The 24,158-nt window shown below is 43.1% G+C and overlaps 1 protein-coding gene across 1 annotated transcript in view; it reads right to left on the reverse strand.

Annotated features, from left to right (window-relative positions):
• The window catches only part of LOC109464689 (glutathione S-transferase A4-like), an 81,157-nt gene that overhangs the window by 27,417 nt on the left and 29,582 nt on the right, over nucleotides 1-24,158 (reverse strand). The window contains exons 2-3 of the mRNA XM_019761735.1: nucleotides 13,213-13,264; nucleotides 12,258-12,390 (exon numbers count right to left, since the gene is read on the reverse strand). Of these exons, the coding sequence (XP_019617294.1) occupies nucleotides 12,258-12,390; nucleotides 13,213-13,264 (185 nt within the window). The remainder of the gene's footprint in view (nucleotides 1-12,257; nucleotides 12,391-13,212; nucleotides 13,265-24,158) is intronic.

Raw genomic sequence — 24,158 nt, forward strand, 5'->3', positions numbered from 1 at the left:
ACCACTATTCACTGTATGTCCTCCCAGTAGTACGAAAGACCATAGGTACATTATGACAGGGCTTCACCTGGTAATTTCTCATCGTTCCACATCCATTTCTCATCGTTTCGAAATGGGTTTGGGACAATAAGAAATGGGCGTGGAACGAACGAGTTATCAACCAAGAATTAAGGTGGTCAAAAACTCGTATTTTCCAAGAACTATCGTAGAGTGGAGCTCGTTGCCGCCAAGCATAATTGAGGCATCATCATTAGAACGCTTTAAACAACTCCCACCATTAAATGTGCAAAATAAAGATTGAGTGTAACAAGTCGTTCGGTGTGTTACAGCTAGCTGCCGCCGCGCCGCGTGTCTGCGAAGCTGGTGTGTTACGCTGAAGAGCGGTTATACCGGCTATACCGGTACAGATACAGAAATGGGTGTGGAACGAAGAGAAATGGCTCGAGGTGAAGCCTTGTCGCATTGTACCTATGGTCTTTCGTATTACGTCCCAGCACCGTGCCCGCTACCCCCGGGTCTGCGGGCAGGTGTGCCCCTCATTACCGCCTCATTTTAAACAGCTCAGCCGGGCATTACCGTCCCCGGCTAGTCGTGTGGAAGCGGCTAATGAAACTGCGACGTCGGGGGCCTTGTTAAGCCCCCGTACCCGGCAGGTGTTCTGACCTGGTGAGCTCCCCTGTGACAGAAGCTCACGCGGACACACAAACAACCCTTCCCGCCGCGCACGTGTAGTACCTGTCCATTAACCATTAACGGGTACTTACGTACATCTAAAACATCACAAATCGCTACTTTGTCCTGTGTAATTTCCTACAGTAATGGTGTGAAAAGTGCTGTTGACAATAAGGAATCATAAGGCGCAGCACATTGTACATTGTGTGTATACTATCCATTATTTGAGATTCTGCATCAAATCCATTAAGATCATTTTCGCATTGAAAAAAATAGACCTTAGTGTACTTGTAGTCCATTAAAACATGGTTCGCAGAGAACTAAATGCTCTTGCCTAGGGACACAATTTGTTAGGCCGGCGTAAAAAAGATACCAGTACAAAAAGACAAGCCGATAAAATGCCTAAAACACGCGAAAAATAAGCTGACGCCTCTGCTTGGAGAGTAGAAAGATAAACTAGGAGCCGAGAGATAAATTAGACCTCCAAGTGCTAAGTCTAGGATCGGGTCTTGTGGCTTCCCCAAGCCGAAGGGAGTATTGTGTCGAGCCTACTCTCCAAGCAGAGGTTTGGGTTTGGGTTATTACTCCGTGAAGGAGGTCAGGACCTCCGGACGGAGTGTTGTGAACGGCTGATTTTTCATGTTCGCAGTCAAAACACTGGGTTCCCTTTGTGTAATCGGCACGCAATTTTATACGCCGTCTGCGGGCATGCCCGTGTTGATGCACGAATGTGTATTTTTGCCGTTGCTGCTTTCGCGGTCAATGTAATATTGCAGACGCACCCCTACAATTACGAGGCGAATTGGAATGGTCCAGAAAAACGCGTTGTTTGGAATAGCAGTGGGGGGGGTGGAACTTCATGCAGATACGGGGTGGTTTTGATAAGTGGTTCCAGATGTTTTAGCCCATGCTTAAGAGATGCCAAGTTTTTTGGAAGATGTTCGCAGCCAAAACGCATTCTTCCGTACGTCGCATTTCTGTGTAATTTCGCATGTGGTGTGGCATTATGTCCGTGATGATGCATGCACGTCTTTTTATTTTCACCGTAGCAGTTTTGATATTGAAGTAAATGCATATTTTAGAAACATCCCTACTTTTACAATCCTGTGGAATAGGCCGTAGGTTTAGGCAGTTGTCTGGTAGCAGAGGTTCTCTAAGCAGATATCCCGGGTATCTGACCAGCGGTAGTACATGTATTAGTAACACTCGCGGTGCTGGCCAGTCGCGCTTAATAAGTAACAGGCACGGTAAGACGGTGGGGCTGTCTTCGTTAATAGTGACACGACCATAGTCCGATCTTTATGTGAATGCAATGATTGTGCGTGTGTAATTAAAACGAACTTCGAACTTGAAGCACAGTACCTTTACACGCCCTGGGAGCAGTAATGGATTTAGATCTTTTTATGTTTTATGCTTGTGACGCGCCCTCATTGTATTAACCGTTGCCTAATTGTAATGTCTGCACAGTAGGTCTGGCGTTGACGCTTGGGATTGTTTTTGTTGAAATATATAAAGAAATATATAAAACTTCACGGAGGATTGTCACCTATGGCTTCTTGTTTTTGGTTTATTTTTAGGCTTTTTTATCGTGGCTTCTTTTTTGCACTGGAATGCATTTCTCCCCAACCCCCAAAAAAAACGAGTGGAAAGAAGAAACCCCGATAAAAAGGCATTAAAACACGCCCAAAATAACCCAATACGTTAAACCCAAAACTCTGCTTGAAGAGTATCGTGCCGGGGTCGAGGCTAATACAGATAGCTTAATGCAGACATAGATCCATCCATAAGGTCCTGACTTCCTAGCACCTCCACTGTTCCCACCGATCGATCGCTGCATGTGTTTCCCCACAAAGAGTAGACAGATGGCCGTGTCTGACGGAGGATCACTCCCGCCCGACAGCCCGGCTCGTCCGTCAGCACGAACACCCTGATAAAACCATTACTCCGCGGCGTTAACGGTCTCCTCGGGACCGCACAGAATGTAATTTGCACCAAATAAAAGCGCTGGCTGCTATCTTGTTCCGTCGCTGATGATTTGGGAGATAGTAGACCTTCTGTCGATAGTTATTATAGGCAGACAAGCGGCGGATAGGAGATCGAAGGAGAATTTCATAAATTCAGGTACTAAACAGGCGCATAGTGCTAGCGATTAAGTACTTATGTGTGCGTGTTCAATTGTCTAGTCTTGTTCAATCGCGTTGTTACGTTAGACCAGGGTTCCCGCCAGATTTTTTCACAGCATAGGTGGCAGGTACAGAAAGCCAACTTTGCGTAGCGCGACCCACAGTGGAGGGGCCTGGCATATGCATCCTTCCCGGAAAATTTCAAAATTCATAACCCTCAGCTGAGACACCGTTTCCTACTTCTTGAGTGACAGATTTTGGGATGTTTTCCTTCTGTTGTAGCCTTATTTTAAAGCCAAATTGAGGTTGATGAAGGCTGACATATACAGCGTTTTGTTTCAGAAAAAGGCTTTATTTTAAGACAGCACAGGGGGCTAAATCATAGCATACCAAATGTCTGATTCCCAGTCTATCAACCACTCGAAGCAGTGCGACATACATCACATTTACGGACGTGTCCTTGTACATGGTACGCTGGAAATTTTAATCTTCCTGGTGCGCAACTCCCATCGATCTTTTCTGACGGTTCGGACTCGTGCAGTACTCTGGGCACGAGAGCATTTCAGCACCAAGGACAGGTCCACTAACAGTACACTTTGCAGTATTTGGGCTCTCCTGGGCCATAGTACCTGCGCTTTAGAAATATTTAATTTGACCACAATCCGTTTGCTTTGTATTGTTTGCTGAGATTCTGTATATCTATTTGTTATTTTATGTACTATAATATATTTGTTTAATCCTTTTGTGTTTGATAGCGGCTCCTATAGAAGTTTCAACTTGAGTGCGGTGCGATCACCGTCTTGATTTTTTTTCTTTAATAATAAAAAAAAGGACAGACAAAATGGAAACTGATGTGGTATGGCCACGTGCCACGGTCATTCGGATTAGCCTCTATTTCTATGTTTAGCATTCTTAACGAATGTAGGACGTACCCAATGGGACCGACCTATACAAGGAACTACAGGCGTCATTCTGAGAGTCCCACTCGGGCCCAATTACTCCATGCCGCCCGGGGTCCCACCTGTGGTACTCCCCGCACACAGTCCCGTTAGCAGGGCGTGTGTCTCTGATCTAGCGCAGGAAACCAGCCCGTTCTGTGGTAGTTATCTTAGCCTGGTTCCCAGTCTATCGTGGTTTGGGCGGGTTTTCTTCGGGGCTGCAGGAGCTCTTCCCCGCCCGAGTCAGCTAGGTTCCTCGGTAGATTTTGCTCAACGGAAGTTAAATTATCCCCTCAACCTGGCGTGCAAAACTCCTACAGAGGTAACACCCCTATACCGGGCGGTCTGTTGAGCTGGACGGGTGAAAACTATAAGAGCACCGAAGACAGTCTGCCCCAACCACGGTAGACTGGATACCGGGCTAGGTAGTTATCGGATTTACAACAATACGTGCGGCAAGCTGGAATTACAGACCTCGATCCTCTTGTGGTTTTGAGGCGGACAGTTTAAAAGGATCTTCTCTAGTTAGATCTTTAGCTGAATTCTTCTTTGTGCTGCAGACAACAGATTCAAGGAAACCTCGAGGCGCCTTGTTCACAAATTGGCCATTAGAACTTTTCAAAGGGATACATTTGATTTTAACAGGATGTTTTTCGTTTAAAGGTTCCGAGTGCAGTTTCAGGGCTTAAAACGGATTTTCAAAGTCAATATTCTAGTCACGTATTTACATAGTAAGTTTAAACATTCATGGAACAAATATGCTATGTCTTTGTGAAATTTTGTGGTGAGATCTGGCTGAAAATCTGCGCGCTGCCAACTGTGCTGATATATTGTCTCCAAGAATTAAATTACTACTCGTGCGGTCTGTTTCTGTGTTGTTTTAAACGCCCAAAGTATGAAATAAGAATGCAAATATGTTAATAGGGGAGCAGTATATGTCCATATCAAGTATCTTATTCAGAAGTTGCAGTATTAGTACACTAATCATACCTCATTGAGTGCCATTAACATTACGTTAATGTACAGTATAGTAGTATAGCATACATTCACTCTAATTCGTATACTGCCACTCTAAGACCTGTTCTATTTGTTTCAACAATATTTGCGAGAACGTCTAGGTCTAAGGTACAGTCTTCCCAGCTAACCATACCGTGCGCCCATTGGAAATGATAGAGATAGTGGGGTCGTGTGGCGGAGCGGCAGAGTGCGCGACTCGGAACCTAGAGGTCCCGGGTTCGAGTCCTGACATGCCACCGATCTTGTGCCCTTGGGAAAGGCACTTTACACGACATTCCTCACTTCGCTCAGGTGAAAATGAGTATTGTCCTGTCATGCATTTGTCCCCTGTGTTGGAGGCGGCATTAATATAAGTTGATAAAACTTGAGTGTGCGGTCACAACGTCTGGTGATTACATGTTGGAATAAAAAAAAATGATAGAGGCAGGAGCCCATGTGTACTTTACGTACCAATTTAGTTTGGGGGTTCTCACCGTAAATTGTTTTCAGGACATAAATAACGCTATATGCACCCTATTCTCTTTTTATACGTGGTCATCATGACTATTGAAATCAATATTATCTGACCCTGGGAGGTTTTGGGTCAGGGGGCAGTACAATATTACCGAGTACAACAGTGAGGGGGGAGGGGGGCGACAAATCCGTAACGACAATATGTTACGTGTACATACACCGTCAATCTATCAAATATAATGCTTAACATACGTACAACATGTTACATGGAAAGGGGAACAAAAAGTACACCAAGCAGCAGTGACAGCTAGTACTAGAGTACCAGAAAGATATATTAGCATGTGAAGGGGTTATAAACATGATATCGTGTCATCCAGATACTATCTGGGCCATAAAATTTCAAATTTTGGTTGTATGAAAGGCAAATCAATAATATCATGCCCTGGTGGCCGTGTGTGGGTCAGAGGTCACGAGCAATCATGGCTCCCGGGAGGGGGGAGGGGGGCGGACAATGTCAGCTGACCCGGGGGTCGGGCGTGAGAACATAGCTGGAAAATTTCACCCCGGGGGGTTCAGGGTGTAACTGTGGGTGATTTGTGACACAGGTAAGATTTAGGTTTAACAAGGATAATCCTGTTATCTGTGACATATATGGTGGAAGTAATACCGGTGGGAACCATGTAACATATACCACAGTATCACTGATATTATGAGACTTACAACAATACTATCTTGGGTGCCAGACTGTTGACAGGGGCAGTATACAGCCTAGCTCCTCGGCTTCAGGGCCAAAACATGTCCCCAAGGAAATTTTACCACAGGCCCCCTCAGTTAGACTCTTAAGGTCTAATTTTGGACTAGCCTGTGCATTGGCCCTGGGAACAGTCTGGTATCCAGGCTAAAACAATTAATGTTACACAATATCGTTTAAACACGACGCGCAAACTTTTCAGACGTAGAGCTTTCCAACAATTATTCTATAATAGCCCTATTCTTAGTTGAAAATGGTAAAAAGAGTTCTGTGATGAACATGGTAAATAGATAGATAGATTTCCAAGCTTGCCAAGGGTTTGCTAGATGTAAACGGTGGTCATTTCTTTCCGTAAGGAATATATCTTTTATGATTATCTCTGTGTGATATCCTTGCTTTAAATTTGTGATAAAGACTACGTATAGTATCTTTTTGTCCGTTTTATCATGATAATTTGTCGGTTAGAAAACGACCAGATTATAGAAATTGCTACTAATCAATCCAAATGAGACTGAGTTCAAAACTTGAGAATGTCATGGAACAAGAACTAATCCTTTTGAGGAGCAAAAAACATGAGGATGGAAACGTAAAGCGTAACCAAACTATAGAGCGGAAGTTGACCTATTGTAGGGACTCTCCCATGCAGCTCGCTAGCCCGGTGGGCGCACACCTCAGCTCCTAACGGCCTCCAGCGGGCAGGTGGCCGGTATTACCGGGGCTGGGACACAATCTAACCCGCCAGGTCCCGCCCGACCTCCCGCCCTCCTGTCCACCCTAATGTCACAGCCGGGACGCTAACACCACGGGGGACCGGGCTACATTGTACACTCTCAAAACTACCCAACGTTCACCCATTCAATACGCAACCGAGTTAAGCACATCTAAGGGCGAGAGCGCAGCGAATTGATCTCGTCTTTTTCATCGCGCCCTTGTTCAGGAAAAAATTTACAGGGTACAGCGTGGATTGGGTAGGACGTCCTGTGGTGAAAAAACCCTTCATCATCTTCTCTGTCTCCTTCTGTTGTTTCCTTTGAAGAGGAGGAAGGAAAGAAAGGACACTTCAGAGCGTTTGTTGTCCTGTTTGTTTACCGATAATGAATGGCGTAAATTTTGTAAGATGCATCTGGCTTGTTTAAGCTGGGCGTTGTTCTGTGCTATTGTAGTCGGTGTGCGCTACACTGTATCAAAGACACATTACGGACAAAACCATGCGATTCTGTATGTACAATGTTTTCGCTACTATACTGTTAGAGTGTAAAACCAGAAAAAATGAATTAGGAAACTGGGCTCTAAATCAAATCATTCAAAGCTTGCAACTACTAGTATCATATCCACACAAATTAATTTGCATGTGAGAATGAAAAAAAATATCAAGTTGCAGTAAAACAATTAGATGAAGAACTCTTCTTTGTAATTGTGCATGTAACCGTCTGTGAGTGTAGTGAACTGGAATTGGATAACTAAATAGCATTCAGTAATTGTAGAGTAGGCTTGCTTGTGTTCTATTGAAATTTATTTTTCAATTAAAAGAGATAAAAGATGAGAACATTGCACTGAGCCTTTGAACTGTACCATAAATAGGAAAATGAAAAGTTCTTGGACATTTTTTTCACGGCACTTTTGTCCTTGAAACCTTTTATGAAGTGAAGGTCGTGTGAAACATGGCGGCCCAGTTTCGGTGAGTGCCTGTCGTCCATCATGTCTTTGTACATGAACGCCAATTAATGAACTCTGTAGCCCTGCACGTGAAAGACTCATAGTAACACAATCTACATCCAATTCCGGGCCATTCTCTCACGTACAATAACGTTTTTCAATCCCGCAAATTAGGCCCAAACAGACTGTAAATAGAGGTTTGAGCGGTTTGTAACGAGTCAGGTTGAGCACGCATATGGCGCTTTTTGTGGGGCCTCGTGTAATGCAGATGTGTGCAGTGTACGTGTGTTTCTAGTCTTATGAAACATTTCTTAACATTTTTTTTTCTCTGAGAACTTCTAGCTCTCTCGTCGATGGCTTGTTTTATAGCCAAGCACACCGGGTCCGAAATATTGTTCGCGATCAGTGTGTTGGGCCCTTTTAGTACTTGTCAGTACCCCAAACCTAAAATTTTTCCATCTTTTCAAATCTTCGAATTTCCGTCTTGCTGTGTTTCAATGCCATTTCCATTTGCAACAATATCTTTCTATATGATCTTTTGTAGTTTTTCTCTCTATGTACATGAGTTGTTCACGGTATTCAGGGTCACTGGGAAGGGTGCACATTTTATAGTCCTCATAAACTCTTCAAATGTATTCATCCCATAAGCAGAAAAAGAATAACTTTATTGCACGACAATAATAGTGCACTGTGTAATCTATGGCAACGTTGACAAGTATTGAAGTTCGTTTTTAACATAGTACAAAATTGAGGTACTATATAATTTAAAAAAAGACAGTAATTACTAAACAGTAAGCGCCAGCAAAAGTCTTTGATATAGTATGGGGCTAATCATAAATTTCGGTATTCTTATCAATAAAAAAACTGTCTTCTAGATATTTACCTATTTTTTTTATTGTGGGAGTTGTTTCATCTAAAGATATGCCAGAGTATCCAAATCTTTCTGTAGCATACGATGACCTTCGACTGCCCTGAATTATATTTGTCTAGCTGTGAAAACATTCACTAGTTCTTCCCATCGCCATATTTCCATATTTTGACGACCAAATGTTCCATATTTGGTTCAGAGAACCATGGGAGTTGGCATAGAAACACATTTCCACGAGGATCGACCTTGACCGGGCGTGACCTCCCCACCACAGGCGCAGCGGGCCGCCTCTTCAAGTTCACGCCTTGCCGCCAAAATCCACTTTGAACTTGAACTTTTAAAAGGCGCAATTTCTGATCCGATTACACGGCTCATAAACCTGGCGACCCTGCCCTCCCCCGCGGGTAAGATGGACTGACCCTGGTATAAAGCACACGGAATGAGGACCAAATGTTGTCTGAGTTCTTGTTTTGGTATCCAGTGCAAGTTCAGGGGATTCTGGACGAGGAAATCTGTCTGATATTGACATTTACCGCCTTTTTCCAGATACGGATACAGTATTTAAGGTGTCTACCTATCTATATATATATATAAAAGTACAGGCATCCAATGCGATTTCAGGGCAGCAAAACTGGAAACATTCTGTATAAGGGAATCTTTGTGATATTCACACATAGTGTTTCACATTAGCACATTTGAGTCAGCATTTCATACTTTGGGCTTTTAAAACTGCAGAAACAAGCCCTAAGATGAGTCCTTTATTTTCTAGATGATGGTACCCTAAAAATCAGCCCAGGGCCCTTCCAGTAACCATTTTCTGTCAGAATTTTGAGAATTTTCACTCCGGCTCCATGAGGGTCAATATACATTGGAACAGTGTGGTTTAAAATCACTATGCAGATAAATGGCTAGAATATTGGCTTTGAAAAAACGGGTTTCCAAACCCTAAAAACTGCCCTGGATGCCTTTAAACTTTAAAGTCTGCTTTCCCCACGTCTCCGGTGCGCACGTGCTGTTGACACAGGGGAACCGGCCCCGCCAGATGGACCTAATACCGCCGCATTCTCCACATCACCCCGGCCACGGGATTTATCACGATCAGAGCTTAGCACGGTGTCGGGTCATGTGGTAACACATTCTTCAACCTACTGTAGTAATCATGCTTTTAATCATTGCACAAAGATGGTATCTCTGTACATTACTGCCATTAGTGTAGTATTTGCTTGTTTATCTAGAATCTCCATTATTGATATACAAGTATATAAGTATACTAGTAATATTTCTGGAGTCCTCCTTTACAATACAATACAACATAGAGCAAATTACAGATATTTACTAAATATTTCAATAACTAACATTACGTTACAATAAAGCGTATATTTGTACACTGTATATAATATAGCATGTAATATTTATGCTGGGCGCGTTTTGAGTAACAGTTTTCTTGATATTTCTTTGTATATACTTTCAATAGCACAAATGTAACAATAGTATGGGCAGTCAAACTTTTATATTGTTGCAATACGTGTCGAATACTTACTCTATTTTCATCATATTAGAAGTTTAGCGATGCACTCATGTTTCAGTGCCCTGACTCAATTAATTGTTTAAAATACTATTTTAGATATTGTTTAGTTATTATAGTTGTAAAATTAGTAGCATACGCGCGACCAACTTTATCTAAAACCTAAAGCTACACTTAAGGGAGTGCGGAGACCACAAGGCGAGTTTTCTTGATCTTTCTTTAAGGCACAACATCCTTCCCGGACGAGATGGGGGGATTTCCTTATCCGTGATAAGACTCGAGGTTTCTTCGGGTACTCAAGAAAAATTTCGGCAGCTCAGAAAGGATCACAATCTACCGATAAGTAAGGGTTCAGATTCACAGTCACCAATCGTTAGGGGATAGTTCAGAATACTGTATACTAACTTCAGTCCACACAAATTTAATTTGTTGGGTGTCGTATTTTTTCAGAAAAAATATAAAGCGACAGGGGGGAAAATGCAAATAAAATCAGGTCTAGGCATCCTATTATAGCCACAAATGCTACAATAGGAGCCATGAAGTCAACACAAAAAGCTGGGTTAATATTTAAACAATGAATTTTGAACTTTTGATAAAACTACTGCATTGACGGAAAAACTTTAACCTTCAAACAGTGTTTAAAGTTAGATGATCAAAGGTTAGGTGTAACAAGTCGTTCGGTGTAATGTAGCCAGCTGCCGCCGCGCCGCGTGCCTGCGAAGCTGGTGTGTTACCCCGAAGGGCGGTTATATCGGCTATACCTATACAGATACAGATATGAAAAGACGTCCGTAAAAATACCTGGACCCCCTTCTAGTAAACATCGTCCGAACAGGTGGATTCTATCGCTGTAAAATTCGCTGCTGCGACCGTTGCTAGGTTACGCCACGAATATGGCGACGATAGGGTCTACCCGGTCTTTTGGAAAATTACATTCCGCGTATTCACATGTTGAATATGCGCCGAGTTCCGCTGGACAACAGTCGGTAATGCGGCCTTATTAAAAAAAGGTGCTGACACGTTACGAATCTGCCATATTTGATTTGTTGTGCTTGCTTGGATAGATGTAGCCTCCACCAGGCTCCTTTGCAGCCTGAATAAATTGTAGAAATTGGCCTAAAAAGAAATGTAAAAGGCCACTGAGGGGACCTAGCTGGCCATAGAACGTCCAATATGCCTACAAGGGCCCTCTATGGCCGGCTAACTCCCCTGGCCAGTTACATTCCATTTTAGTAGCCTCCGTAGCAGGCTTATAGAACTGGGGATTTGGTGGTCTTCGGCTGTTTTCTGATTAGCCCAGTTCTACCAACGGGGATAATTCAACCAGGCCGGCTATGTTGTCTATATGCAATCAGAAAATAGCACATAAAAGCTCCCAAAGACCACGAAGACCACCAAAATCCCCAGTTTTTGGCATGCTATGGAGGCTACATTTTTAGGCCGAAATATAAATGGTGACTAAGATAGATAATACAAATTCATAAACGGAGAGATCAAAAAGTATCCTGGCGAAAAATGAAGAACGGGTGAGAAAATCATGTTTTTTACTTAGATGAGAAATTTTCTAATTATCTGGACCAGTCAATTTGGCTGGAAATTCTTCCATTTTCTGCCGCCAGCGCCGCTTGAGAGACACAGACACAAATCAAACGACGGGAATGGCGTGGTTGCTAGGCAACGCCTCCATATGCATCTCGGACCACTGACGCACCTCAAGAAAATATTCACGCCGCAGTGACGCACGATAACGTTAGATTTACGTCGTGTGGCACCTTCTAACCCCTTCTCTTCTCTCTTAGGAGATACCGTCTGGCCGTGACTGATTTTTCTTCCGTTATCAATTCGGTTTTCCCTTGGTAAAATCACCCCGTTACGTCTCCAATCGTTCCGCGGAGTATTTATTGGCGGTATTTTATTTCTACCAGTGCCGGCAAGGGTCAAGGATCACGTTCGATACTGCGATAAGCTGCTGCAATTTGCTATAAACGTTACCACCCCTCTAGAGGTGAAGTGCTGCGTTCCATATAAGACAAATGGGCGATTACATGTCTGGTCAGAGGGGAAGTCAAGTCTTCGTTAATATCGTCAGAAACCAGTTTATTTCATCACCACCCCTTATTTCATGTGTTTATGTTCCTTCCCATGGCTAGGGACACCCTGACGGAAGGTCCCACTTCCTTATCAGGGGTGTAAGTGTGTAATCTGAGGTAAATTGTTTTGCTCGCAGACGATATTTTTAATTCGTCTCGCTCACCTGGCAGACTCCTTGTCGTCCGCGCCGTACAGGGATCCTTTGCGCGCGATGTACCTGATCATGGCCCCGGTCTGAACCAGCTTCATCCCGTCTATTTCTAGCAGGGGTACCTGGTTGAAGAGGAGGTCCCCGCCTGGAGGAGGGAAGAGAAGAGAGGAGTAGACGGCATCAGCAAGCGACGGGGGAACAAAAACATTACGGTAAGCGTCAGGAATTTTCCCTCTAGCGTTTCTGGTAGGTAATGAACCCATGAGAAGCTAGGGACCGTGTCAGAGCGCGGTGGGGGTACTGTAGCTAGCATGAGTGGCGTGGTTTAATACATTCCAAATGTGCTACCGCTCGGGGCTCGTCGCCAAATAAAGGGAGCTTTTTTTTTCATCATCCGGGCCGGAATAGAATATCACAGCAGAACGGTGCAACCAGACAAGACGTTTACGATTTCTGTGGGGAAACATCTCGTTTTTTCACTGGAGACTGCAGTGTAGGACTCAGATATCTTGTCGTGGGATATTTGGTAAGGCCGCCCCCTGAATGCTGTTGTGTCGTCGTGACTAGTAAAAGGATCGTGCAGTATTGGTGGTGAGTTGGTTAATTGTATCGTAGCATACGGTCTATTCTAACGTTATATACTGTCTATAATAATGCTCAGAGAATTCGATTAAGCTCAATCTTAGGAAAATAGATCAGCTTGTGTCTGTGATGGTGTGTTTGGGAAAGGGTTTGACGGTTGTTTTTTTGGCCCTCACAACTGTGTGTGTTGCTAGCACTCTCCGAGCAAGTAGCGTTGTTTTCGGGCTCACCGTGACAGCCGGGGTCTGGGGTCAGCCGGCAGCCGCTGAAAAGCGCAGCGGTGGCGCGGCTAATTTTGAACCAACCGTCACGGCGAGGTCCCACCGTTAAACAATCGCCCTCGCCATGTTGAATGACTGAGAAGCCAACATAAGACTCAACCTACGTGCTCTCAACTCTTCCATCTGCTCCTTGGTCTCCAAAAACGCCTCATCGAACTGTAAGAACGAGAGAAAATGTGTTACGCCATCGGTATTGTGTGGATGAAGAAGACAATGTTTGCGTTAGACTTCACTACAGCAGCTCTGATGTAGTGTTGTGTGTGTACAATGTCAGGGGTGGATGTAAGCATGGTAAATGTCAGCTAACAAATCGCATTGTGCGTGTTGAAAGGCCTGGGCCCCTCCGCCTGGCTGCAGTAACTGATGAGATTGTTGTTAATGGTTGACCTGAGCGCGATATGGCGGCTACCGGGCCGGGAGCCTGCACTTGATCGATTGCCAACAACCGCCTCCACAGACTGGGATCCTGTATCTAGAGAGATGGAAATATTTGGCAAGGAGATTTGAAATTACATCTCCCCTCCCCCATTTCTGCCTGCTCTAGATGGTCAACACCCACTTCGACAGACAATTTAGTACCGTCTGCTCAGCCATTCAATGTCTGATAATTTTTTACTCGTATAGATTTGAGACTCAAAAAAGTCGTTTGTTTGAGGACTAGGATCTTGTATGTAGAGAGGTGGAAATATTTGGCAAGGAGATTTCAAATTACATACTCCCTTCCCCTTCTCCGTATTTCTGCCTGCTCTAGATGGTCAACATTAGTACATTAGTATCGTCTGTCTGCTCAACCATTCACTGTCTGAATACTAGTAGATCTATGGATCTAAGGCTCAAAACAGTCGTTTGATGACTAGGAGCCTATATCAAGGAAATGTTTGGCAAAGAGATTTGAAATTACATACTTCCTCCTTCCATATCTCTGCCTGCTATAGATGTTCAACACCCACTTCGACAGACATAATTTAGTACCGTCTGCTCTGACACCATTCGCTGTCTGATTACTAGTATAGATCTGAGACTCAAAATAGTCGCTTCTTTGAGGACTAGGAGCCTGTATCTAGAGAGATGGAAATATTTGGCAAGGAGATTTGAAATAACATACTCCCTCCCCCCATCTCCGTATTTCTGCCTGCTCTAGATGTTCAACACTCACGTACTTCGACAGACATAATTTAGTACCGTCTGCCCTACCATTTCACAACCGTTTGATTATGGATCAGAGACTCAAAACAGTCGTTTCTTTTCGAGAAACAATGTGAGACTAGATGCTAAGCATTATTCTCTATAGCCCCACATCACCACTATTTCAGTGTCCACGGCAATGACTCTAGGATGAGTAATATGCATCATGAATATTGACTTCTCTTCGCTTGGTGATGGTAAAAGCAGAGACATCTACAAGTGTACAGTCCTGGTAGAGCAGTTACGTTTTACGAGGTTTGGAAATTGGGTAGGCCGTATAGTAGGCGTTCAAATAGCTTTTCAAACGGTAGAACTCGCGATCGTGGATAGGAAGCTGCGATTGGTAGTGGTGCAACATTGCCGTGCTGGTAGTACATATACAGCATTGCCCCACATTTTATATACGAGTGTGCAGTCCTGGTAGAGCAGTTACATTTTACGAGGTTTGGAAATTGGAAGGGCCGTAAGGTGTACAGTATGTGTTCAAATAGCTTTTCAAACAGTAGAAACCGTGGTTGGTATAGTGCAGCATTGCCTTGTTGGTAGTACATGTATAACATTGCCCCACATTTACGTATACGAGTGTGCTGTCCTGGTAGAGCAGTTACATTTTTACGGTTTGGAAATTGCAGAGGCCGTATAGTATTAGTAGGTGTTCAAATAGCTTTTCAAACAGTAGAACTCGTGGATAGGAAGCCGCGATTGGTAGTACAGCATTTTCTTGTTGGTAGTACATGTACAACATTGCCCCACATTTTATATACGAGTGTGCAGTCTTCGTAGAGCAGTTACATTTTTACGAGGTTTGGAAATTGGGTAGGCCGTAAGGTGGATGGTAGGTGTTCAAATTGCTTTTCAAACAGTAGAACTCGTAGATATAGGAAACCGTGGTTGGTATAGTACAGCATTGCCTTGTTGGTAGTTGGTACAACATTGCCCCACATTTACGTATACCAGTAGAGCAGTTACATTTTTACGAGGTTTGGAAATTGGTTAGGCCGTAAGGTTGCTAGTAGTAATAGGTGTTCAAATATCTTTCCAAACAGTAGAATCCGTGGAAACTCATTGGTACAGTACAGTACTTTCTTGTACAACATTGCTCCACATCTACAAGCAAGCATTCCTGGTAGAGCAGTTAGACCTTTACAGTTTGGACATTGCAGATGCCGTATAGTAGGTGTTCAAATAGCTTTTATTTACAACAGAATTCGTGGATAGGAAACTGAGGTTGGTAGTACAACGTTGTCCTGTTATCTGAACCGTCCTGGTATCACCAGCCATCAACTCTCGGGTTTCCTCACTCAATTATAGAACACGGAGGAGCGGACCTTATCGTCGTCTGGAAATTAACGTTCTGCCTGCATCTCAGCAGAAACAGTCAGAGTCATTAACATAGCTCAGGTATCAAATGGCTTAGGCAGGGATGGACCTTTATTAGTCATCAGGGAGGAGGCATAGGAAATCTTACGTCACTGACAGGCCGCTCTAGCTGTTATATTTATTATGGAGTGTATAGACAGACTATGCATGTTCTATGGGTCGTCAGACGTCCAAGTATGCCAGGTATTTGTGGTATTGCAGTCCACTGGTGATTGTTACTGGATAATCCCCCTGGTTTGGTTACTGGCTCGTCCCCTACCGTTACGGTAAGGCTTTTGGGCATGTCCCCTGGGTTGGTTACTGGATTGCCCCCACCGTTACGGTAAGGTCTCTGCTTGCCTGGTCTCTGGGGCATGTACCCTGGGTTGATTACTGACTCGTCCCCTACCGTTACGGTAAGGTCTCTGGGGAATGTCCTCTGGGTTTGTTAGTGATTTGTCCCCACCGTTACGGTAAAGTGAGTGGGGCATGTCCCCTGTGTAGGTTACTGACTCGTCCCCTATCGTTACGGTAAAGTGTCTGGGGCATGTCCCCTGTGTAGGTTACTGACTCGTCCCCTACCGTTACGGTAAAGTGTGTGGGGTATGTCACGGTGCACGTCATAAGAACGTGAATACGAGGCACTGGCGGAGGTTACGGGAGGTAGGCTGTTGTTTTATGTACTATTTATAACCATAATTGGGTTTCTAGTAGTTACTAGTATATAGCACACAATACTGATAAGTCATAGTCTTCAGTAAGTCAGTTGGAAGCGTGTACTCACACTATTATGACTATACAAATTTTGCAGTACTCCCAAAGCAGAGGTTTACGTTTTGGCTTATTCTATACGTGTTAAGCGTTTTCATTGGGCTTTAAATTCTTTTCTGTAACGGTATCTTTTTTTTAATACTGTCTTGCCAATTTGTACTGTATTGCAGATTATATTACAATGCATTATTGTCCGTGGTTTTCCATGTTAGAATACCGACTTTTGCTGACATACAAATCTTTGGGTTGCTTCAGAAAGATACTAATTAGAACTAGCGTTAGATTCTGGAGTCTGGCAGGTCAGACGTTCATTACCTGTAATTGGTGTATATCGTCTGGCATCAACATGACATAATTACCCAGGCGCGGCCAACTTCAAAGACACCATGTTTACTACCATCAATGTCGGGACCGTAATCACAGTGTGCATAGTTCGACATGCACAAGACAAACGCAACAGATCTCTATATAAAACTATGGAGGTAGAAAGTTCTACCTCCACAATAAAAGTTGGCTACATGGCCTGGTGGTACCAAGGTATCAAGGGAAGGTATGGTTTAGTTTTACGAGAATAGTGCACCTATTAGTAGCCTGGGTTCCAGACCCACAGCACACTGGACACAAAGTATCTCACTGAGATATTTTGTGTCCAGTGTGCTATGGATCTGGAACCCAGGCTAACCTATTAGTAAGTTCATGCGAATAGGGTACGTACACCGAACACAGAGTTCTGCATGCAACAAATTATATTCTATACATATAGAATATCTGCAAGCCACAATGGATGTAGGCTGGGTGCCAGACTGTTACTCGGCTCCCCAGGGCAAGCAGTTAGGCTCTCAGGATAGCCCTGACAACAGTCTGGAATCCAGGCTACAGAGGACTAATTGCGATACTGTACTTCCAACGTTCAAGTTCAAACTAGGTCACAAGTATAAACTTTATTTTACAGCAAAGGAATTTACGAGCAAGGTGCTTTCATACTAAAATAGCTGGAGAAAATGGAGACATTTGTGAAGATACTAGAGTGAAAGTAGAGTTAGAGACACCAACTGTTCTGTTTTCTGTTTCCTCGGCCTGGTTTCGCGAGTTAATTTGTTTTCGTAGCTCGTGTTTAATTTGATAAGTCTCGCGTTACACGAGAACAGAGCGTGTGTGTAAACAGGCGAACAGGCGGCCCAAATCCCGTTGTTTGGACGGACATTTGTAATACAAGACTGCAGCGGAAATAAACTTTTCCTTTCCTAGAGCGAGATTGTCCTAAAAATTGAGACAACTTTCCAGGCGCACCTCTACTGATTGGATAAATGGGACAATTGTAGCACGTCCTGCAATTGTACCATTTCTGTGTAAAACATTGTACAAGAAAGACAACTAGACGACTACCTTTCTTGTACTTGCTTGTTTCTTACAGGCCAGTGAGTTTATCAAGCACGGAGATTAGATCCACATGTAAGCATGTTCTGCCCAAGATAAGAAACATTTAGCACATTCAAGACCTTTATTCTTACGAATTACTGCACAGATATTTACCGTTATTTTGGAAGAATTTGACATTGTTCTGCTGGTTTAATACTGGTTTAATAGTCAGAACCCCCGCAAACTGGTCATCTCTGGGCCTAGTTCAAGTAGTTTTGCAACCAGGCTAAACATGCAAGTGTTTTATCAATTACACTCTTTACAGTCCTTTAAAATTGGTTTGAAACGTTTTTTTTTGGACAACTATTTACCCGATTTTTGTTCTATGAAAGCGTCATTCTATGCAGCAATGATCAATCATAAGTTCAATGGAACACGACAGGGCATTTCTATGTGTATATCACTATGACATTACGTATAATTTTATAATTGGTTCAACATTTTTTCTACAACTATTTACCCGACTTTTGTTCTATGAAAGCACTATTCTAATATTTCTATGCAGCAATCATAAGTTCAATTGAACATGACAGGGCACTTCTATGTGTGTTCGTTATGTAACTATCTTACATAACTATGGTCAGGATGTTCTGTTCAGTACATTAAATGTGACTCATCGTTGTTCCGTGGTAGGTCTGACTGTGACTGTTGGACACACAGCAGACCCAGCCTGTTTCGCATAGTTCCGTGATGAATGAGTGTTATCGCCAGTGTCAATCACCTGTCATGAGGTCATCCCTAACTCAGTCACAGATGGCCTCCTGAAATATCCCTTACTCAAGTCAGAATTTGCCAACTTTGTAGTCCAGGGGAGCTGGTCGAAGTACATTTTACCGTAGACTGTCCTTTATATGACAGCAATAGACGCATACTTTTCGGTCATGTTTTAGATTTCCTCACTTCGGATTCCTGATAAGTAAACGGCAGAAATACTAACAAAAACTGTGCTTAGCTATATGGCTATATGATGAGGAGTAGAGTACATGGGAATCGATTGATTATGCTTAGAGTTCCTTTTCTTTTAGACGTTTTAACGTGAGGGTGCCGGTGTGACATTTGTCGTCGTACTTTGTAACTTCAGAACCTCCCAGTATAAATAAATATCCTAAATCCCTTCTGGTCGCTGACACGTAAATAACTGTAGGAGGGTCAGTAACAAATCCACCTCACTGAGATATTAAATAAATGAGGTATAATTACTTGTGAAAACACGTATAACAGTCCTACTCTCCAAGCAGAGTTTTAAGCATTTCTATTGGGGGTTTCTTGTTGTAGTAGTATCGTTTTTTTTTCGCCAGCCTTCGGGTGGCGTATTAGATACTGCCCTGTCTTTTGACTTCTGTCTTGTCCATTTTATATACTGTGTTGCACTAAAGTTGCAGCCACCTAAAAGATCTGCTTGGAGATTGCAACAGCTCAACTGCCATAGCGAATGAACGATATTTCTCAGAAAGACTTCCATAGCTATAGACGATACTCATTACTGTAACCTGAACACTGTTGGACCCCTGGTTGTTTATTATTGCCCTGTCAGACCTCTGTCACTACAGATCGTTTCTCTGTTGATGACTGTTTGTTTTGGTGAAGAGACATCTTAACAAACGTTGGTGTAGACTGACTGAGTTTTAAACGGAATTGGCCTGAAGTCTGTACTTTGTTCAAGTAAGAAGGCTACAGGGACTTCAGACTGTGCTAGCTTGATACCAGACCCATACCACGCTAGGCCTAAAGTTAGGTTGTAGAAGTTTGTTTTGGTGAAGAAACAGACTGACAGAGTCTGACTAGCCTGGATGTCAGACCCATAGCACACTAGGCCCAAAGCTATCCAGTAACTGTGTGCAGTTCATTTGGGCCTTGTGTGCTATGGGTCTGGTATCCAGGCTACTATCTGACCGAAGATAGCTAACCGAAGACTCTACTAGATCTTTATTCTACTTTAACAAGTATAAGTATAAAGTATGAAGAGGAGCGAGAGGCCAGTTCTGGCCTAAGTATTTAGGCAGGTAGGCAAGTGTAAAGAAGGCTGTATAGACTTCAGTCTGTGCATACAACTGTACTTCGTGCTGTAAGTGTAACGTCTTGATACCAATAAATGGGGGAGGGGGCAGTATGCTCAATAGCAATACCTGTGTGATCATTTGTAGTCTTCCTTATTTTGATGCTCCTCAACTTTCAGAACAGGTGCTGAAAATCCCCACTGTCATCAAACGGTCCGATAGGACTTCTTGTTGCACATTTGCAGAATTGTTCTAAAAGTAAATCTAGCCTAATCCCCTGTCCTACACGCCTTGATGTGGTCTCAAATTTGGCAGGACAAACACGCCAGCCTGTCTGGTTTCTATTTGAAACTCCCTTGTGTTTACTCCCAATGTAACTCCCAAGTCTCGCACCGCTACACACAGGTGATCTGCTGTGTCTCATACAGGCGTTTACTTGAAGGGTCGCCATTGAGAAAAATTACAAGGACAATTAAAGGAACTCCCGTGTGAGGTCTACCTGTGTCGTTCTGTCAGAATGTCCGCCATGTTCTGTGTCACACTTGACGTTGTAATGTCGGAGACATACCGGCTAATTGGGCAGTAAAATAGCTGAAATAGTGAAATGGCCTCTGTTTTTTGTTACTGCTGATACGTAAATATTTGAGACTTTCTGTACATACAACGGATTTGACTTGTAATACAGAGAAGGTGTCATTGAGTTAGCTGTCTTTTTGTGAAAATAATTTGACTAAACATTAGATTAGCGATATCCAAATGAACGATATTAACGTGATACTCTACTGAAAAAAATTAATTAGATCGCAATTTCAATTGAACACAACTGAAGTAAGCTGAGGCATTGAGACGTAAGTTGTGTTTTCCTCACATTCAGAGGTGGATTTAATTCATTTAGAATTTAGATTATATAGAATTTATAAAGCAAGACCGAGGAGGTTATATTTCCTTGATTTTCAACCTCCTAAAGACAAGGACTACTAGATAAAAAATGGTCGTCTACGCCAATTATCTCTTATTAAGACAAAATTTTACAGATATACCTCGCTCATATTTGAGTGCTAACAGATCTCACTTTACTAATGGTTTTATTGCCTGGTAATATAGCAGTAATATCTGGATCCCATCCAAAATGTAGCCATGTGAGTCAAATGGGTGTGTCCTGTACTTTATCATACCAGTTCTACCTGCAGTTTTATTCCATTTGGTCACCCCATGGGGAGGATTATATGCACTTCACAATCAGAACTCAGGATGATTTCATACGGCCAGAAAAAGTCTGCTTTTAATCTGGTAGCCGCATTTTTATTGCTTCATTTGCGAGGCCGTATTCTATCTCGTTCCCAGTGTCAGGTCCTTGCCCAGTGATTTATCGAACTCCGTTAAATACTACGGAGGGAACGAGACCACGTGATAGATACCCTACAGTGCTAGCTACTGTAGGATGATATTCGAGATTTTTGAAATGAAATAATTCATCTCAAACAGTCGAACAATTCAACGTCAAAATTTGCCTCAACAATCATCTATATGTAATAATTACACACATTCACTGTGCTCTCTAGAATAGAGAACCAGTGGTCGACACGACCTACAGTGAGTTTAATCAATATTTTATTTCAGTTTTGAGCCAGAGGGCTTTTATTTTAAATACCAGCCTGTCTGACAAAAAAGACCGATCCGGATGGATTGGTGAAAAGACTAAGAAGAGGATGCAGGACAACATAAGTAGTACCAACTACTAATTATAACCTAGCTCAGAAAAGAACAAGAAACCAAGGTTTGAGGTGTTCAAAACTCGTCCTAGAACTACTAGTATCGTAGATATGAACTAGATATGAACAATGTTTAGAGCTAGATGTGCAGAGGTAAGGTGTAACACGTCGTTCGGTGTGATACAGTGTAGCCAGCTGTTGCCACGCCGCGTACCTAGTACCTGCAAGGCTGGTGTGTTGCGCCCAAGGTCAGATACAGATATTTAGATGGTACAGAAAGTTGCGACCATTGAATCTGATACTGTTGTCCTCTTCTCCTCCGCCTAATTTAGACAGTTCAGCTCAAGTTCATGATCCTCCATGTCTCTAGCGTTTCCGTATATGTCTTTGCCACGGTAAACCAGAAGCAGGTGTACCGGTACATCCCGGCCATTCCCCCGCTCGTCGTAACAAACCACCCCGATGGCGATGACTTCCTCACCTCCAGGCTAGTCTGGGCTGGTTTTACGGTTAGTATAATGTAGGAAGTCCCTCTCACCTCCCCGAGCCAGCCTTCCCCCCATGTTACCGGACTGAGTGGCGTTACTAATCGCGAATGCGGGTGCATGGTATTCATTTATCGGGCCCGTCCGGTCATGTCATTCTTCTCTCTCACCGATATTTATTCTTGCATGAAGGATGATGAAGGATGAAGATGTAAACTACTAGTACCTCAGAGGGTGAGAAGAAAATATTACAGAATATTAGCCTCTACCAGACTTAGAAATTGACGAATAACATGCCTGGGGAGTTGGCCCGCTAAAAGGAGTACAGTTTTACGCTCCCAAACTGTACTGAAATATACAGGCTTTATGTTATGGAGTTCTTGTTATGTTCAGTAAGGTTCATGCAAATTTCAAACCACGTATCATATCATGCTCGTGAACTTCGAATTCTGTTGATGAAAAGTCAAGCTGGACCTGTCACAACAACGTCTTATAAAACGTTTTGCCAGGCAAGGAATAGCCTGGGTTCCAGACCCATAGCACACTGGACACAAATATCTCAGTGAGCCTGGCACACAGATATTTTGTGTCCAGTGTACAGATATTTTGTGTCCAGTGTGCTTTGGGTCTGGCATCCAGGCTAGGCAAGGAATACATGTGTGGCAAATGTACTCTCCCTTGTGTCAATGTGGCCAAAATGTCTATTGAGTATTCTTTTCAGCCGCTTCCGAAGCCTGATAGAGGCTAAAAGAATGTATATGGGGAAACCAAAAAAGTGAAATTCAGTCTGTAGTTCAAAAGCCTCCGGCCGGAAAACGGTAAGTTTCCTGTATGGGAACGCTCCCGCCCTGCAGGGCCCTGTAGTACGTCTGTGTGTCCGGTCCTGTCACAGACCAGCTCGTGACGAATGCTCGACAGGACCCCGTTATCAGATTTACTAGCAGGGGAACGAGAAGGGTCAAGTCAGAAATGTACACTGTGCGCTACTGAAGACGGAGGTTCAGGGAATACTGATCGTTGTACATCGCTGAAGTGTATCAGAACTTCAGTGTCCAAATAACTAGGTGAGTCCTATTCTACTATACTATATGTCCTGAGCAAATGCAGCCGCAAAAGCACATATTTTGCATTTTTTCACATGATGTACGTTTGTAAGTACATGTAGCACCAATTGGTTGAATTCGTTATTTTGCCCCCCCCCCACATTTTCTGCTGTAGAATTTATCTTGCATTTTACGATGGCGTTTGACGCTCTATTGTCTTTTATTTGCTACAGTTTTACCACAATGGAAAGATTTTTTAAAGATTTATTTCATAACATGGTCCCGTATTTGTGGTAACTTTCTCAGCTGGACGATGATTTGTTTCACACATGTAAGGTCAGAGTAAGGTCGCCATCTTGATAAACGTGAAGGTCACGATCATGTCGGCCAGTCGTTACTTTTCACAGGAGCTATTTATTTTAGTCATGTGTTAGAGCCATTCTGTAGCCCGCGATTTCTTGATTTCTTACCCTTATGTTGCGTCCTTGTGGTTTTCAAATGATTCTATAAATAGTAGTACACGTTAGCTTTATAATTTTGATTACTTGAATTTTTGTTTGTTTTTTCATCCTTGAACGGTTGATTCGGCTTATTTTTGACGTGTTTTAGGCGTTTTTTGCGTATCTTTTTTTACGCCAGCCCTTGCTTTGTGTGGCAAAAAAGGATCTTTCTGACAAAATCATGCGTGGACAATTTGATACTGTCTTTGCAGCCACCAAAGAGTAGAGTAGAGTAAAGATCTGCTTAAAGATTACAATTTTATACCATACTAATTCGTTCCGTAGTGTAGCCTGGGTGCCATCCGATTTGTAACGGCAAATTTTTCGGGGTTGCCGTTACAAATCGGATGGCACCCAGGCTATCCCTAGTGTACAAATAGGATGGCACCCAGGTTACCGGTAGCCCTCCACACTAAAGGTAGCCTGGGTTCCAGACCCATAGCACACTGGACAGTGTCCAGTGTGCTATGGGTCTGAAATGCTGTGGTCCAGTGTGCTATGGGTCTGAAACCCAGGCTACACTAAAGGTAAATTGAAGACGAACACTGTCATCACTGCACAACAACACGACATGGGGTT

The sequence above is a fragment of the Branchiostoma belcheri genome, unplaced genomic scaffold (assembly GCF_001625305.1).
Source record: "Branchiostoma belcheri isolate BF01 breed outbred unplaced genomic scaffold, Haploidv18h27 scaffold14, whole genome shotgun sequence".
Taxonomy (NCBI): domain Eukaryota; kingdom Metazoa; phylum Chordata; class Leptocardii; order Amphioxiformes; family Branchiostomatidae; genus Branchiostoma; species Branchiostoma belcheri.